Source organism: Lissotriton vulgaris, chromosome 2_1 (assembly GCF_964263255.1).
Source record: "Lissotriton vulgaris chromosome 2_1, aLisVul1.2, whole genome shotgun sequence".
In the NCBI taxonomy this organism is placed as follows: domain Eukaryota; kingdom Metazoa; phylum Chordata; class Amphibia; order Caudata; family Salamandridae; genus Lissotriton; species Lissotriton vulgaris.
In genome coordinates, this window is record NC_141687.1 from 523,973,558 (window position 1) to 523,987,093 (window position 13,536).

At 43.3% G+C, this 13,536-nt stretch overlaps 1 protein-coding gene across 1 annotated transcript in view; it reads left to right on the plus strand.

Annotated features, from left to right (window-relative positions):
- Nucleotides 1-13,536, plus strand: part of PFKL (phosphofructokinase, liver type) — a 293,377-nt gene that overhangs the window by 234,232 nt on the left and 45,609 nt on the right. Inside the window, exon 17 of the mRNA XM_086955453.1 lies at nucleotides 5,500-5,664. Coding sequence (XP_086811579.1) covers nucleotides 5,500-5,664 — 165 coding nt within the window. The remainder of the gene's footprint in view (nucleotides 1-5,499; nucleotides 5,665-13,536) is intronic.

Genomic DNA, 13,536 nt, shown 5'->3' on the forward strand with positions numbered 1-13,536 from the left:
CAATGGGTGCATAGAAGTCAAATACGGTAGGCTCGATTCGCAAAAGTAATCTGAGACAAAATCCTAATTTTGGTACTCCTAAATGCCTTCTGTAAATACCAAAAGTCGTAAATCTTAAATTTTGGTCTTAAGTTAAACTTAAGACAAGCTTTCGTTTAACTGAGACAAAATCCTTACTTTATGACTTGGATTTTGTATCCGTTAAACTTACGTTTGTCTCCCCAGCCTCTCCAGGAGCGGGTCCCTTTCCTGTCTCATCCCTTTTTCGACAGAAGGACAGTTGGGAAATATTAGAACATCCCAGGAGGTGTGCCACCTCTGCCAACCCCACCCCTCAGGTGGTGGAAGTGAGGTGAAGCCCACTCTTCAGTGCCTGCCATCTCCAATCATTGTTAGGGAATGTGCCCACTCCCCTACATGGGGTGAGTCTACCAAGGGTGTAATCACTCTAAGGTCAGTAGCCCATTGGCTATTGACCTTGATCCCCTAAAGTGCCCCCGAAATGCAGTATTTAGGGGTCAGCCCTGAACCCAAAAGGCAGATTCCCGCAAACTACGAAGAAGGACGCACTACCAGCCCGTCTGCAGTTTCCAGAGATCCTGTGCCAAAGAAATTGGCTTGTCCTGCAGTCCGTGACCTCGGGAACCCCCGGGGGGACTGACTGCCTTCAACAAAGACCGAATCTCATGTGACCAGCTGCTCTGTTCAAAAGAATCCACAAAGAAAGACTCTAAGCATGCTGAGGACCAAGAAACCAGACATCTGGAACCACTACTGCACCCGATGCCTGTGGCCCTGGTCCAAGTGGCCCACTTGTCCCAGCGTGGTCCCCCAAGCGCTCCAGAGTAAGAGTCCACCGTAGGGTATCGTCTCCCTGACGTCACCTGCAGCCTTTGCATGGAGACCCCCGCCCCACCGCGAATGACCTGGTAAGGTGCAATCTGACTTCAAAAGCACCCCTGCAATCTGGCCGCCCTCAAACTTACCTGCCCAGCTATTGGTTTCTCCAGGCTGCCCCTGTGCCGCTGTTGGTGCACCTTGTGTGCTAAATCAGATCCTCCTTTGCCCCGGGTAACCTCTAGGATCTTTGCTCCCACATCCAAGTGGCGTGCCTGTGAGGCTGAACCAATGGGGGAGGGGGGTGGGGTTTCAGGCCTCACAATGCTTGGGGTGTGGTACATTATTTGTCCTCTTCTCCTCGGGCCGGGGTGACTTGTGCAGAGGTATTCATAGGCGTTGGGCTTTTGTCACCTGGAGTGGTTGTGGTTGAAGGGTTCCTGCAAACAGAGGCTGCTGGTGGCATTGTGAAGTCGATAGCTGGGAAACCCAAGGTGGGCTTCGAGTCTGGAGGGTCTGGGGACCACATTGACACATCTTGCCCACTTAAGCTCGGGCTAAGTGGTGCTTTCTGGCATCCGGTTTATGCAGTCTTGGAGGCAGCGCAGTCTTTGGTGCCTACCGGAGGCAGGGGAGCAACTCCGCTGTTTCACAGGGTTTCCTGGTTCTTGGGTGAAGGGCTGGCAGTTCTCCCAGGCTTTGCAGACAAAGCAGCTGCAGGACAAGTCTTCTGTTCTGAGCAATTGTCGAAGTCCGCTCGCTGGCGGGCAGGCTTGGCACCAAGTCAGTTGCTGGGCTTCTGTTCTTGCTTCTTCAGTTGCTGGGGCTTCTGTTCTTGCTTCTTTGGACTCTTACAACGGTCTTCTTCTTTCAGGTTGTCAGGATCTGCTTTTCTGGTGTCAGGCGCTCCTTTAAATACTGCATTAAGGGTTTTAGTTTAGTGTCGAGTAGTAGCCAATGGGCTACCTACACCTGGGGTCACTACTTCCCTTATATGACCACTTCCTGTGGTCATGTGGTTTGCCATCACAAAGATGGCAGACTCTGAAAAATAACCCACCTTTGGGGTAGTACTAGCCTGAAGGTGAGCATGCCTACCTGACTACTAATTTTCCCACCTTGGCCAGGCACAAAATGGGCCCTGGTCAAAGGGGAGGGTGGTCGGCATCCTCTCCTGTGAGAGAAGCCAGATTTACATACCAATGGCAGGTCATCCTATGGATGGTGGTGTAATAATCCCTCTGCCCGAGCAGGCTTTGTTTCTGACCTGAGATCAAAGACCCTCACCCTAGGCGGTCAGAAATTCGTCTCTGGTGGCAGGCTGACTATCACACTAGTAGTTGGTAGGTTTTCCGGGGACATCTTTAAGGTGCCCTCTGGGTGCATGTATTAATAAATCCATCATTGGAATCAGTGTTATTAATATGGGATGTTTGATACCAAACACCTCTTGTTTCAGTGAAGTCATCATGTCACTGGGGAACTCGTTTTTGACCATTGTCCAGCACATATATGTGCAATGGCTTCCTTGTTCACTTGTACTGGCAGTAATTCAACTGGCCAGCACAGGGTCATATCTGCTCATGCAGATATGTTCACACATGTAATATAATGTACCCTGCCTTAGGACTGTAAGGCCTGCTGTAGAGGTGACTTACAAATATTGTCTATGGGGATATGGCACACAAGTGTGTGGCATGTCGTGTTTTCACTTTTTAGAGCACCTTGTCACCGGGCCTGCAGTGGCAGTATGTAGAAATTTGGTACTGGGTCCCTTGGAGTGGCACGAGATATGCTGCAGATCTTAGGTACCCTCTTTAGTGCCTATGCCCTAGGCACCAGAGGTGCAGTTGACTAGGGTCTTGCATAGGTGCTAAAGGCCTAGTTACTTGGGAATCAAATGACCAGTTGTCTTGTTTTAGGGAAGGTACACAGTCACTGAAGACTTGTTTAGCAGTAACCCAGTGCACTTCAGTCAAAGTTGCATCAAATACCAGGTAAAAAGTGGGAGGCACTACGGCAATCAAAAACCCAGTTTCCTACAGTCGGCAGCAGTCTACTTAAATAGTTGCAGGGGGAGTTATTGCATGTTTTTCAAACTATGTTTAGAGTTTAGAGCCACTTATGAGGAAGTATACTACTCAAGCTAGAACTGCATATGCTAAGGAGAGAATCCTCTGAATTGGGCTCAAGAGAGGCTTTAAAATGAAGGACTTTGAGCTAGATGTAAGGTCAAATTAACTCTGTTCAAGTTAAAAAGAATTGATATTCCAATATCCAGTCAATTTGCTGGAAATTGCAATTTTAGGTACATCGTTTTATCTTACTTTTGCCATTTACACTTCGTTATTTTAAATGTCAGAGACAAGATTTTACCTTAGCTCCGCTGTAATTAAATTCAGCCTGGACTTGTCTGTGAAAGTAGACAGAATAATAGATTGCCCTCATCATTGCAACATAGAAACAGAAGACAGACAAGGATGCAAGATTCAGTCACTCTCCTCTGCCTATTGTGTGATTTTTACAATGCTTCTGACAATGCATGCATGATGACTAGTCTTTGCCTTGATAAATAATACTCTTGCATTTGTCCCTTGTCGCCTTAATAGCTATCATATAAGACCACAATATTTGTATGGGGTGTATAACAATTATGTTGAGGTTTGTGCAGACGTTCAAGAATGTGTTATTTCTTGCTGAGGGAAAATGCTTTGTTACTCTTTGATTAATTCGTTAAAGACTTCATTTACTTTAATGGTCTTTAATCTGCATAACACCGGTTGAGCATTCAGCTATTTCCACATCACTCATTATCTGCATTTTCTTACCCCTTTAGTTTATTTTACTGTACGTTTTGTTGGATCAGTTTTGCTGTTCTTTGCTGTAGTCCCTCAGAACAGGTTTATTTGCTCCTTGGTATTGCTCCTGCTGCCTTTTCATATGAGATTGCAAAACGTTAACATCCTTGTCTGGTTTCCGCGCAGCATCACTCAGAAAGAAAAGTAAATGTTCGCAGTATAGATGATTAATACAGCTGTACCTATAAGGTACAATGCAGGTCAAGATGGAAATGAAGAGGGGGGTTCTCATAAGCAAGAACAGAGAATCTAAGCACTGAAGGAATGTTTGGGAGGGATATAGATGGAACTGAATAATCTGATGTCAGCTCGGTTATAAGTTGCACCTGTGCCATGTTCACTAGGAACCCCTGGTAGCAATATCGTCTGACATAAATACCAAGGCAGTAGTAAGTACGAAATCTAGAGTGCCTAACGTTTATGTTGCAAAGAACTGGAAATGAAATATTGCACCTGTGAAATCAGAATACATGAAAAGGGTAGAACGGAGGTTTCCTTTGCAGAAACCTACCCTTTTCCTGATGGACTGTCCGAGAAGTTTTGAAAAATATGGGTACTTTTTCTGCAGAAACTTGAGTAAAAGTAGATGTGCTTTTCATTGCAAAACCACACCAATAGAAAGGGTTCTGACAGCTGATTGTTTAGCCCACTATAAAATATTCATACCTTCATCAAAGACAGTAGATGAGAGACTGGGAATGGTGAAGCCAAGCTTAGACTTAGGTTTCCTAGGGCCAGATGTATATACTTTCTGGTCGCAAATACTGGTTGCGGTTTTTTTCGGACAATTTTTTTTTTGCAATTCAACTTATGTTATTATGAGTCATTTTACACAAAAAATATTCAGAGAGGGTTGCATTATGGCATGGCTCATTAATATTTACGAGGTAGGCCGCAATTTGCGACTCACTCAAACTGGAAAATATCCGAGATAGTGGCCAGTTGGGACCAATAGAACACCATGTCTGTTATTAAGTGATTGCCTCAAAAGAAGGTTTTATTCCATGCGACTCACTCAAACTGGAAAATATCCGAGAAAGTGGCCAATTGGGGCCAATAGAACACCATGTCTGTTATTAAGTGATTGCCTCAAAAGAAGGTTTTATTCCCCCTCTTTTAAAACACAAAATGAAAGCAGCCTGATTTTCTTAAAGGAAACCGGGTTGCTTTTAGGGGGAAAAACGTTTTCTGAACCACTGCCTAGTCACACAGAATTTTTATTCCCAAGATCCCCTTCTCCTTTGGGAATGGATTACCACCTCCTTCGAGGAGTCCATGTTTTGTCAGTGGTGTGCGACTGGAATAAGTTGCAACCCATTGATGCATATGGCACTGAATCACAATTTGGAAGGGACACCACAACAAGCCCCTTCTAAAAAGCACTTAGTAAACCATTTTTAAATCACAAGAACTTGTTCAGTTGGTGTATAGAAGTGGACACTTCCTAACAAGGTGTACATTTGGAGGGGTACGAGGATGGCACATTTTAATGTACATGTCAAAAGATTTAGAAATGGATGGAAAAGGACAAAAAATCCTTGAGTAATTCTTCACCGCCTTCTTGAAAGGGAATAGCCGCATTTATAGGTAGTCCAAATAGGAGGGCATCGATAAGTGGTTTTAGTTATAATTGTCATTTTATTTTATTCAATAATTATCGATTTAGAATGTATAACTTGTTTGCTTTTTCAAAAGCACATTGAAAAATGTAAAAACACTTTGCCTGTTGTTGTACTTTTAGATGTGGTGGTGTTGCGCAAGCCAGTCACTTGTTTTTGTATCGGTTTTGTTTTATGGCCCATAGAGTTGTGATCGTATCAAACAGTCCGCTTCAGGAACAAAGCGCCGTGTGTTCATAGTGGAGACGATGGGAGGCTTCTGTGGTTACCTGGCAACCATGACAGGCGTTGCTGTGGGAGCTGATGCTGCTTACATCTATGAGGACCAGTTTACTATTCATGACTTGAGGGTAAATATTCAATTTTGCTCATTAATCATAAACACGTCACACACAAGATTGTAATGATGTTCACTAAGAAGAATGGTCTGAGCTAACAAACAAAATAACCATGTTCCACTGTGTGAGCAAACACCCAAGCCTAATTTCTCACAGACATTCCTATGTGTTGCAAGTATAAATTGGCAAATTAAATGGTGCAGAAGTTGCAATTTGAAGTTGGATTTCACAAGCGGAAATTGTGAAAATTAGAAAGCAAATGGCAGCTTTTGTTACATGCTTCAGGACATTATTCACAAAAATGGAATTCAGCAATGAGATCGTTCTTTGGGTATGTTAGTCATTGAATCTTACTGGGGCTTATTTTGTGTGTAAGCCAGCGGCAACCCAGGGTACTCAGCTGCATTCATAGGCCTCTAACAATCCGAATCGCATATAAGAAATGCCAGTTGGATTTGAACCATCAATTCATATATTCAATAACATTCAATTATATCATTTTTCTTTTCCTATCTCTGTGTAATGATAACCACTAAAGAGTTGTGTTGAGAAAGGGTGCATCGACAACTTACAGCTGAAGAGCTATCTGACATATTCACCCTGCAGTTTTAATACAGGCCTTCACAGTTCAACTTGTAGTAAACAGTCCTAAACTGGCATAATTTGTATTGAGTGCATTAAAGCCAATATTTTTGTACATGTCACCTTTGATAGACAGATACATAGCCAGCCCCCTATGTAGTTTTTTTTTAGGAGCAGCAGGAAGGTTTTCCATTCCCATGACACATTAGTTTTTCCTACTGCAAAAAAGATAAATTAATATCTTGGAGTATCTCTTTACATTTATACCTCCAGCAATTCATGAGCGAATCCAGCAATTCATGAGCGAATCACAATAGGTGTCACTCACCTGTGTCCCTTGATATTGTTTATTGTCAATTGGACTGAATTTCTACAACTAACCATAGGGGATGCCAGAATCCTCCTTTACCCTCACATTATCTGCACCCTTGGGAGTCCACTAGATGCATTTTAATGGTATTTTCCTCGTAGTATAACTGTTTTTTGTAAAGATTTGATTGTGCCACTGTTTGCCCTTTGGGCGTTTTCATTTCCATATGGACTGCAAGCATCTCACACCATCATGTTTCCTCCATAGGTTCAGGATCATCGTCCTATCGCCCCTTAAGCTTTGCTAGCTTTCCCTCTTACAGCACCGAAAAAGGAATTATTGCTAAGTCCTCTGAGTATGACAGGACTGAATGCCTTGACCATTAATGTGTGTGTGTATATATATATATATATATATATATATATATATATATATATATATATATATATATATATACACACACATTAATGGTCTCCTATAGAATATATAGAAGCACTCACTGTTAATCAATATATATATTTTTTTCCCACAAACTATTTGGGTGATATGGATAGTCTGCAACATGTACCTACTCTAGATTTATAAGCTGTGCATTATTCTGCTATCTAGTGCCTGGGGCCTCAATAGTATATTAATGTCTTAAAGTAGTTAACTTGAGGCATTGAGCGTAGCAATGATTCATTATGACATATATAGTATAATGCCAAAATGCACCAGTATATGCCCATACCCACCATTTTAGATTTTTATTCCATTGGTGAGTTGGAAGCAAGAGAACAAGTTGCCAACATTTTCACATATTTTTACTTTTACATTGAACATTCATAGTAGAAAGTAGAGTAATAATTCTTTGCAAATCAGCATCTCTCTTCTGCAGTTTCTAAAGAATATTTGTTCCTATGTTCTTCTACCATGTCAGACAGTGACTGTTCAGCAGATTATTTCCTTTGTGTCTGTTAGACGCCATTTTCTTGGTGAACATGGAGAACGCTCCATTCCAGTTGCCTGACCTTGAAGGTTTGCATCCAACCATGCTTGCCAAAGGACCATAGATTAGACAATTGTTATGCTTACTAACATTTTAAACCTAAAGCTGAATGAAGGTTTGCAGTTTGAGTAGTGATGAAAAGTTAGGGAAACTTTATTTTTAGAAGCCTAAGAAGCATGACCTGCATGTGGAATGTTTAAAAAATGTTTATGTGGAGGATAATTTAGAAGCTACAGAAGAGTCCCACGGGGTAACAGTGTAGTGACTTTGGCATTGAGGAATTGGATGTAGATGACACTGAAGTTCCAGAGTTAGTGGCAAAAAAAGATTCCACTGTTGTAGCTAAAAGATGGCAACCAGGTTGAAACACAAACCCTAGATGTTGAACATTGTAGGAAAGTCCCCCTTTTTGACATGTTAACACCCACTTTTTGACTGGTGTTTGATTTGATTTGGACTGGAAGTGCACTGTTTTCCTGCTAACTAGGTCCCCAGTGCCAGATCTCTTTCCCAAAACTGGCAATACCTTTAGCACTCCCTGCTAGTCCCTACTAAATGGTACTCCTGATACCTAACACAAGGAGGCTAAAGACAGTCTTTGAGGACTGCAGCACAAATTGTGCCACTCTAGGAGACCCCTCACCATACACACACCTAATGGCACTGCAGGCTGCATGTCTTGGTGCAGACAAAAGTGAAAACCTGACATGACACACATTCCTGTGTGTCATGCCCACAGATACTGCATGATGTATAGGTAAGTCACCCCTGCAGCAGGGCTTAAGGACCTAAGGCAGGCTACATGTGTGTACATATCTGCATGAGCAGATGTGCCTCTGTTCTTGTCCGTTCCATTGCTGCCTGTTCTAGTAGTCCGGTAAGCCATTTTAAGTACATGTACTGGACACTGGTAAAAACAAGTACCCCAGCTACATGATGGCTTCACTGAAACCAGAGATGTTTTGTATCCGTATTAGTAAGCCCAGACTGATTCCAGTGTTAAATTTATTAATTCATAGAGCTTAGACGTGTCCCTTGAAAACCTATCAACTACTGGTGTGTTCACAGACTGGTCTTAGCCAGCCTGCGACCATGTGTTTCTGAGCCCAAGTGTGAGGGCATTCTTCTTCCAACAAGATGACCAACGAATTAGCATTCCAAGGCAGGGAGCTTTAAAGAGCCCACCGCCTTTGATATGCCAATATGGCTTTATTTACAGGAGAGGATGCCGACCTCTTCCCCCCCCCCCTTCCCCCCCCCAACACTTCCCTACCCCTTGAACAGGGCCCATTTCCCTGCTTCTCTAAAGCCAGGATGGGTGGCCGTGCTTTTTCTGTGAGAACGGTGTTGCTCTGGAACTCCTTGCCTACCCACCTTCGGTTGATAGAGTCTGAACTTGCATTTAGGAAAGCAGTAAAAACCTGGCTCTTTAGCCTCCTGTAGCTCTCTCCTCTCTTTCCTCTCTGGTAATCTGCATTTAGTGCCAGGACATCTCTGTCGGGGTAGCCGTGCGCTCTATAAATGCCTCTTATTATTATAATTATTTAGCTCCTGGACAAGGCTGAAAAATTAATAGTCAGATGGACATGTTCACCTTCAGGCTAGTTCCACCCCTAAGGTGTGCTACCTGAAATAAAGGCGGAATTTCAGAGTCTACCATCTTGGTGATGGTAAATATAGGACATCTGAGACAGGGCTATGCCCACTTCCCACCGGAAGTGGACATATAGGGGATGTAGTGACCCCAGGGGTCGGTAGCCCATTTTCTACTACCCTGCACTCCTCTAACACCCCTAAATTAGGGAAGCTTTTGGAACCAGAAAATCAGATCTTTCCGACAAAAAGAAGGACCGAAAAGCCGCCAAAAGTAAGAACTGAAGAAGTGACCGACTTAGTACCATCCCTGGGGGCCTATTCTCGACAATTATGACAAACTCGTCTCACCCTGTAAACTGCTGTTGCTCCAAAGCCTGGGACAACTGCCAGCACTTCTCCAAAGACTCAGGAACTCCCATGGAGCAGCGGAACTGTTTCACTGCATCCTGCAGGTACCAAAGACCAGGCTGTGATGACTCCAGACTGCAAAGACCCGACACTGGAAAGCACCACTGCACCAGAGCTGAGCCCCCTGTTGGTTCAGCCTGGCTGGCCTCCCAGTCCAAACCTGCAGTCCCTTTTTACAAAGACCGATCCCCATAGACTAACATTGGGCACCCAACGCTGTATTGCACCTTTGCACCTGCCCGCCCGAGTGACGACCAGTGTGACCTCTTGGTGCTGCCTTGGACCTTGTCCAATGCTTACCTTAAGTCCAGGAGATTGGTGTCATAAGTCGCTGTACTTTACCTGTATATCTTATTTAGTTTTCCTCCCATAGAATAACATTGCATGTTCAAATTATGAAAACATAAAGTATTTCTATTTCGCAACGTACTTACCTGATCGTATGATTCTGGTGCCTAAATATATGTATATATAAAAAAGTTTTGTTTTTTTAATTAGTGTGGCTCTCCTTATTGAGTCGTGTGCATCATTTGTTGACTGTGTGTGTATTCTGCAGATGTCTACACGCTCTGATAAGCCTAAGGCTGTTTGACCGCACCACCCCCTAGAAGAACACCTTGGGATTGCTAGAGCAAACCCCTGTCTACTCATAAGGGAATACCTTGACTCTTTGCATGAGAAACCTCTTCTTGGTATATTCTATAAGGAGCTAGAGTCCTACAAATGTTTTATCATTTGAAAATTCAGTTTAAAAAAAATGTCTGCTCTGGTTCAAAAACAAAGGGCACAAGCAGGGATAAGTCAAAGTACAGCTCCAAAAGATTTCCATTGAGCTGAGGATGTTAAATTGAAGTTGATGAGCACTAAAAGACATCCAAGGCCATTGATCCAAAAAATAGACATGAAAACAATTTGAAACGAAGCAGTCTTGGAAGGCTGTTGATGAGAAAAAGAAAGTTCACAAAGAAGAAATGGCCTCTCAGATCCAGAAAAAGTCAAATAAATTGACTCCTTCTCATGGATACTTTTAATTGTAATTTTGAGGTCATTTATGAATCTCAGTGGGCACTGTGCTAGGAAAGCATTTTCCTGGCAGGATCCATAAATACCAGAGCAGATGAACTGAGCTGATATTGTCTGGCAGATCACCAGTGGCATGTCCATCACAAGGTGGTAGAGGCCCTCTTCACACACTGGGGGAGCCCTGGCTAGATCTATCGCCACCACTGGGAATGCACAGTGTCAGTCATTCTGGGTGCTGGCGTCTCCTCCATGGCGATCCTTAGGAAACTAATTCCAGATGGAATGAAGTAAGGGACTCCTTAACTTTTACCTGCACATCTCTCCGGTTTCTGAAGAAGATTAGGAAGTCCTAAGTCCTCTTGATAGCCACTTGACAAGGAGAGTGTGATACTCGAAGCCTTTAGAGTGTGAGGGTTTTACCTCTGATCAGACTTTGATCTGAACTCCTACCTCAGCAGTAGGGCAAGATCATGCATATATATATCAATAAATAAATAAAATCTCTACAATTGAAACCTCCATGCATGGAGATGTAACAGTGGCAGCTAAATCTTCTTGAATTTCCTTTTGACATATGGATATTATCCTTGCTGGCAGACACTCCTTCATGACTTCTATCTGCGCTGGGTGTTGCCTGGTTTGACACTCGAAACACAGAACGCTTGCATGCCAAACTTTCTAATGTCCTTCTGTTTGTTCTGTCCTTATCCCAGGAAGGTCTTGCTGTGGTCACAGGTAAAGGTTATCTGACTGCTAATTTGGCCTTTTTGTCTGCCTTTACTGGACCAAAAGTCCTTGTTTAAGTCTCCAGTTGTGATGCATTTCATAAAAAGTTTAAGCACATATGTTCCCTCCCATACCATTTGTAATGCCCTTGTGGGTTTTTCACCTAATCTTGGCAGTCCTTATGAATTGAAAGAGTATTTGTATAGCGCCATTCTACCCGGAGTCCTCGTAGCACTTCAGAACCAAGGGTGACAATTCAATGAAGACATTAGTTGAAGAGATATGTCTTCAGGTGTTTGCGGAAGGCAGTGAGGTTGCGTATCTCTCTTAAAGATTGGGGAAGAGCGTTCCACGATTTTGCTGCTAGATGTGAGAAGGAGCGGCCTCCCCATCTTACTTTCTTTATCTTTCTAGTGGAAGCTAGAAATTGGTTACTAGATCGGAGCGACCTAGATGGAAGATAGAGTGGTATTAATGGGCGGAGGATTTTAGGGCCTGTTTTCCAGATGGCTTTATGAACTATGCACAGTGTTTTAAACTGAATTCTGGCATTCATTGGGAGCCAATGTAATTGGCGAAGAGCTTGTTTGGCCGATTGTCTCCTAGGGACTTGGAGGAGAAGTCTGGCTGCACTGTTTTGTACCACTTGTAATTTGTTAATAGTGGACAGAGGCGCTCCCAGGTATAGAGAGTTCCCATAATCCAGCCGGGACAGAATTAAGGCCTGAATCATGATTCTTCGTGCTGCAAAAAGGAGGAGAGGGAGAATTTTTCGCATCATCCTTAACAGGATGTAGCATGTTGATGATAGTATTGTGGCTTGGTGATTAAAGGTCAATTTATCATCAAGCCACATTCCCAGACTCTTTATATGTGGTTTGGGTAGTGGAGCTGGTCCCAAACATGTGGGCCATAAGGACATGATGGAGGTAGGGGCGGCATTGCCCAACAACATGATTTCAGTTTTTTCTCCGTTAAGACGGAGGCAGGAGTCCTCCATCCATCCGGCTACTGCTTCAAGGCAGGGTGTCCGCTTATCAGACAAACCCATATCTTGGCCCAACGATACCACCAGTTGGGTATCGTCTGCGTAGCTGACGATCTTAATGCCGAAGGGATGTACCACAGCTGCTAACGGCTTCATGTAAATATTAAATAATGTTGGGCTCAGTGCCGAACCCTGGGGAACTCCACATTCTAACCGGTGAACAGATGAGCCTGTATCTCCCTCAAAGACTTGGAAATGGCGCTCACTGAGGAAGGAGGTGATCCAGTTCAGTGCAGCGCCCGACACCCCGCTCATTCTGAGACGGTTAATTAAGATGGAATGTTTAACAGTGTCGAACGCTGCACTGAGGTCCAACAGGATGATAGCTGCCCTTCCTCCTTCGTCTACCAATTTCCTTGCCTCTTCCGTTACTAGCAACAGTGCAGTCTCCGTACCATGGTTAGCTCGAAATCCTGTCTGGGTGTCATCCAACAGGCTGTTTGATTCGAGATGATTGGTGAGAATGTTGTTTACATGTTTCTCAACCAATTTACTAAGCCAAGGCAGGAGAGAAATTGGCCGATAATTGGATAGAATGGAAGGATCCAGACTAGGCTTTTTAATCAATGCTTTCACCATTGCGCACTTCCATAATAAAGGGACTATATCGGTCGAAAGGGAGAGATTTATTATGTCCATTATGGTAGTTTGAACAGAATTAATTATTGTTTTTAGCTGATTGGGCGGTGCAGCATCTGTCGGAGATCCTGAGACTACTTTGCCAATGATAGTATTGAGTGTCTCTGGCGTCAAAGGGTCCAGATGGTCTAAGATAGGCACTCCGATTAAGTTGATGTGATGTTGATTATCTGTATCAATTTGGGTGAGGGGAAAGGTGTTATATATAGTTTCTATTTTTTCTCTAAAGAATGCTGCGAGATTGTTACAGCGTTCCAGGGCTCCTTCTTTAATGGGGGGTATTTGGGTCGGATTAATCCGAGTTTTCGCTATTCGAAAGATCTCTTTTGGAGAGTTTGCTGCAGTGGCTATTTTTTCCTCGTAAAATTTGGCCTGTGTTTATTTTATCTCCTTTTTGTAGCTCCTAATAGCTTGTCTGTATATGTCTTTTGTGTCTTTTGATGGAGAAGCTCTCCATATTCTTTCAAGTCTACGGCATGTTTGTTTTCGCGATCTTAGTTGAGGACTATACCAAGGTGTCACATTTCTGTATTGTAACTTTCGGGAGAATGGAGTCTAACGTAT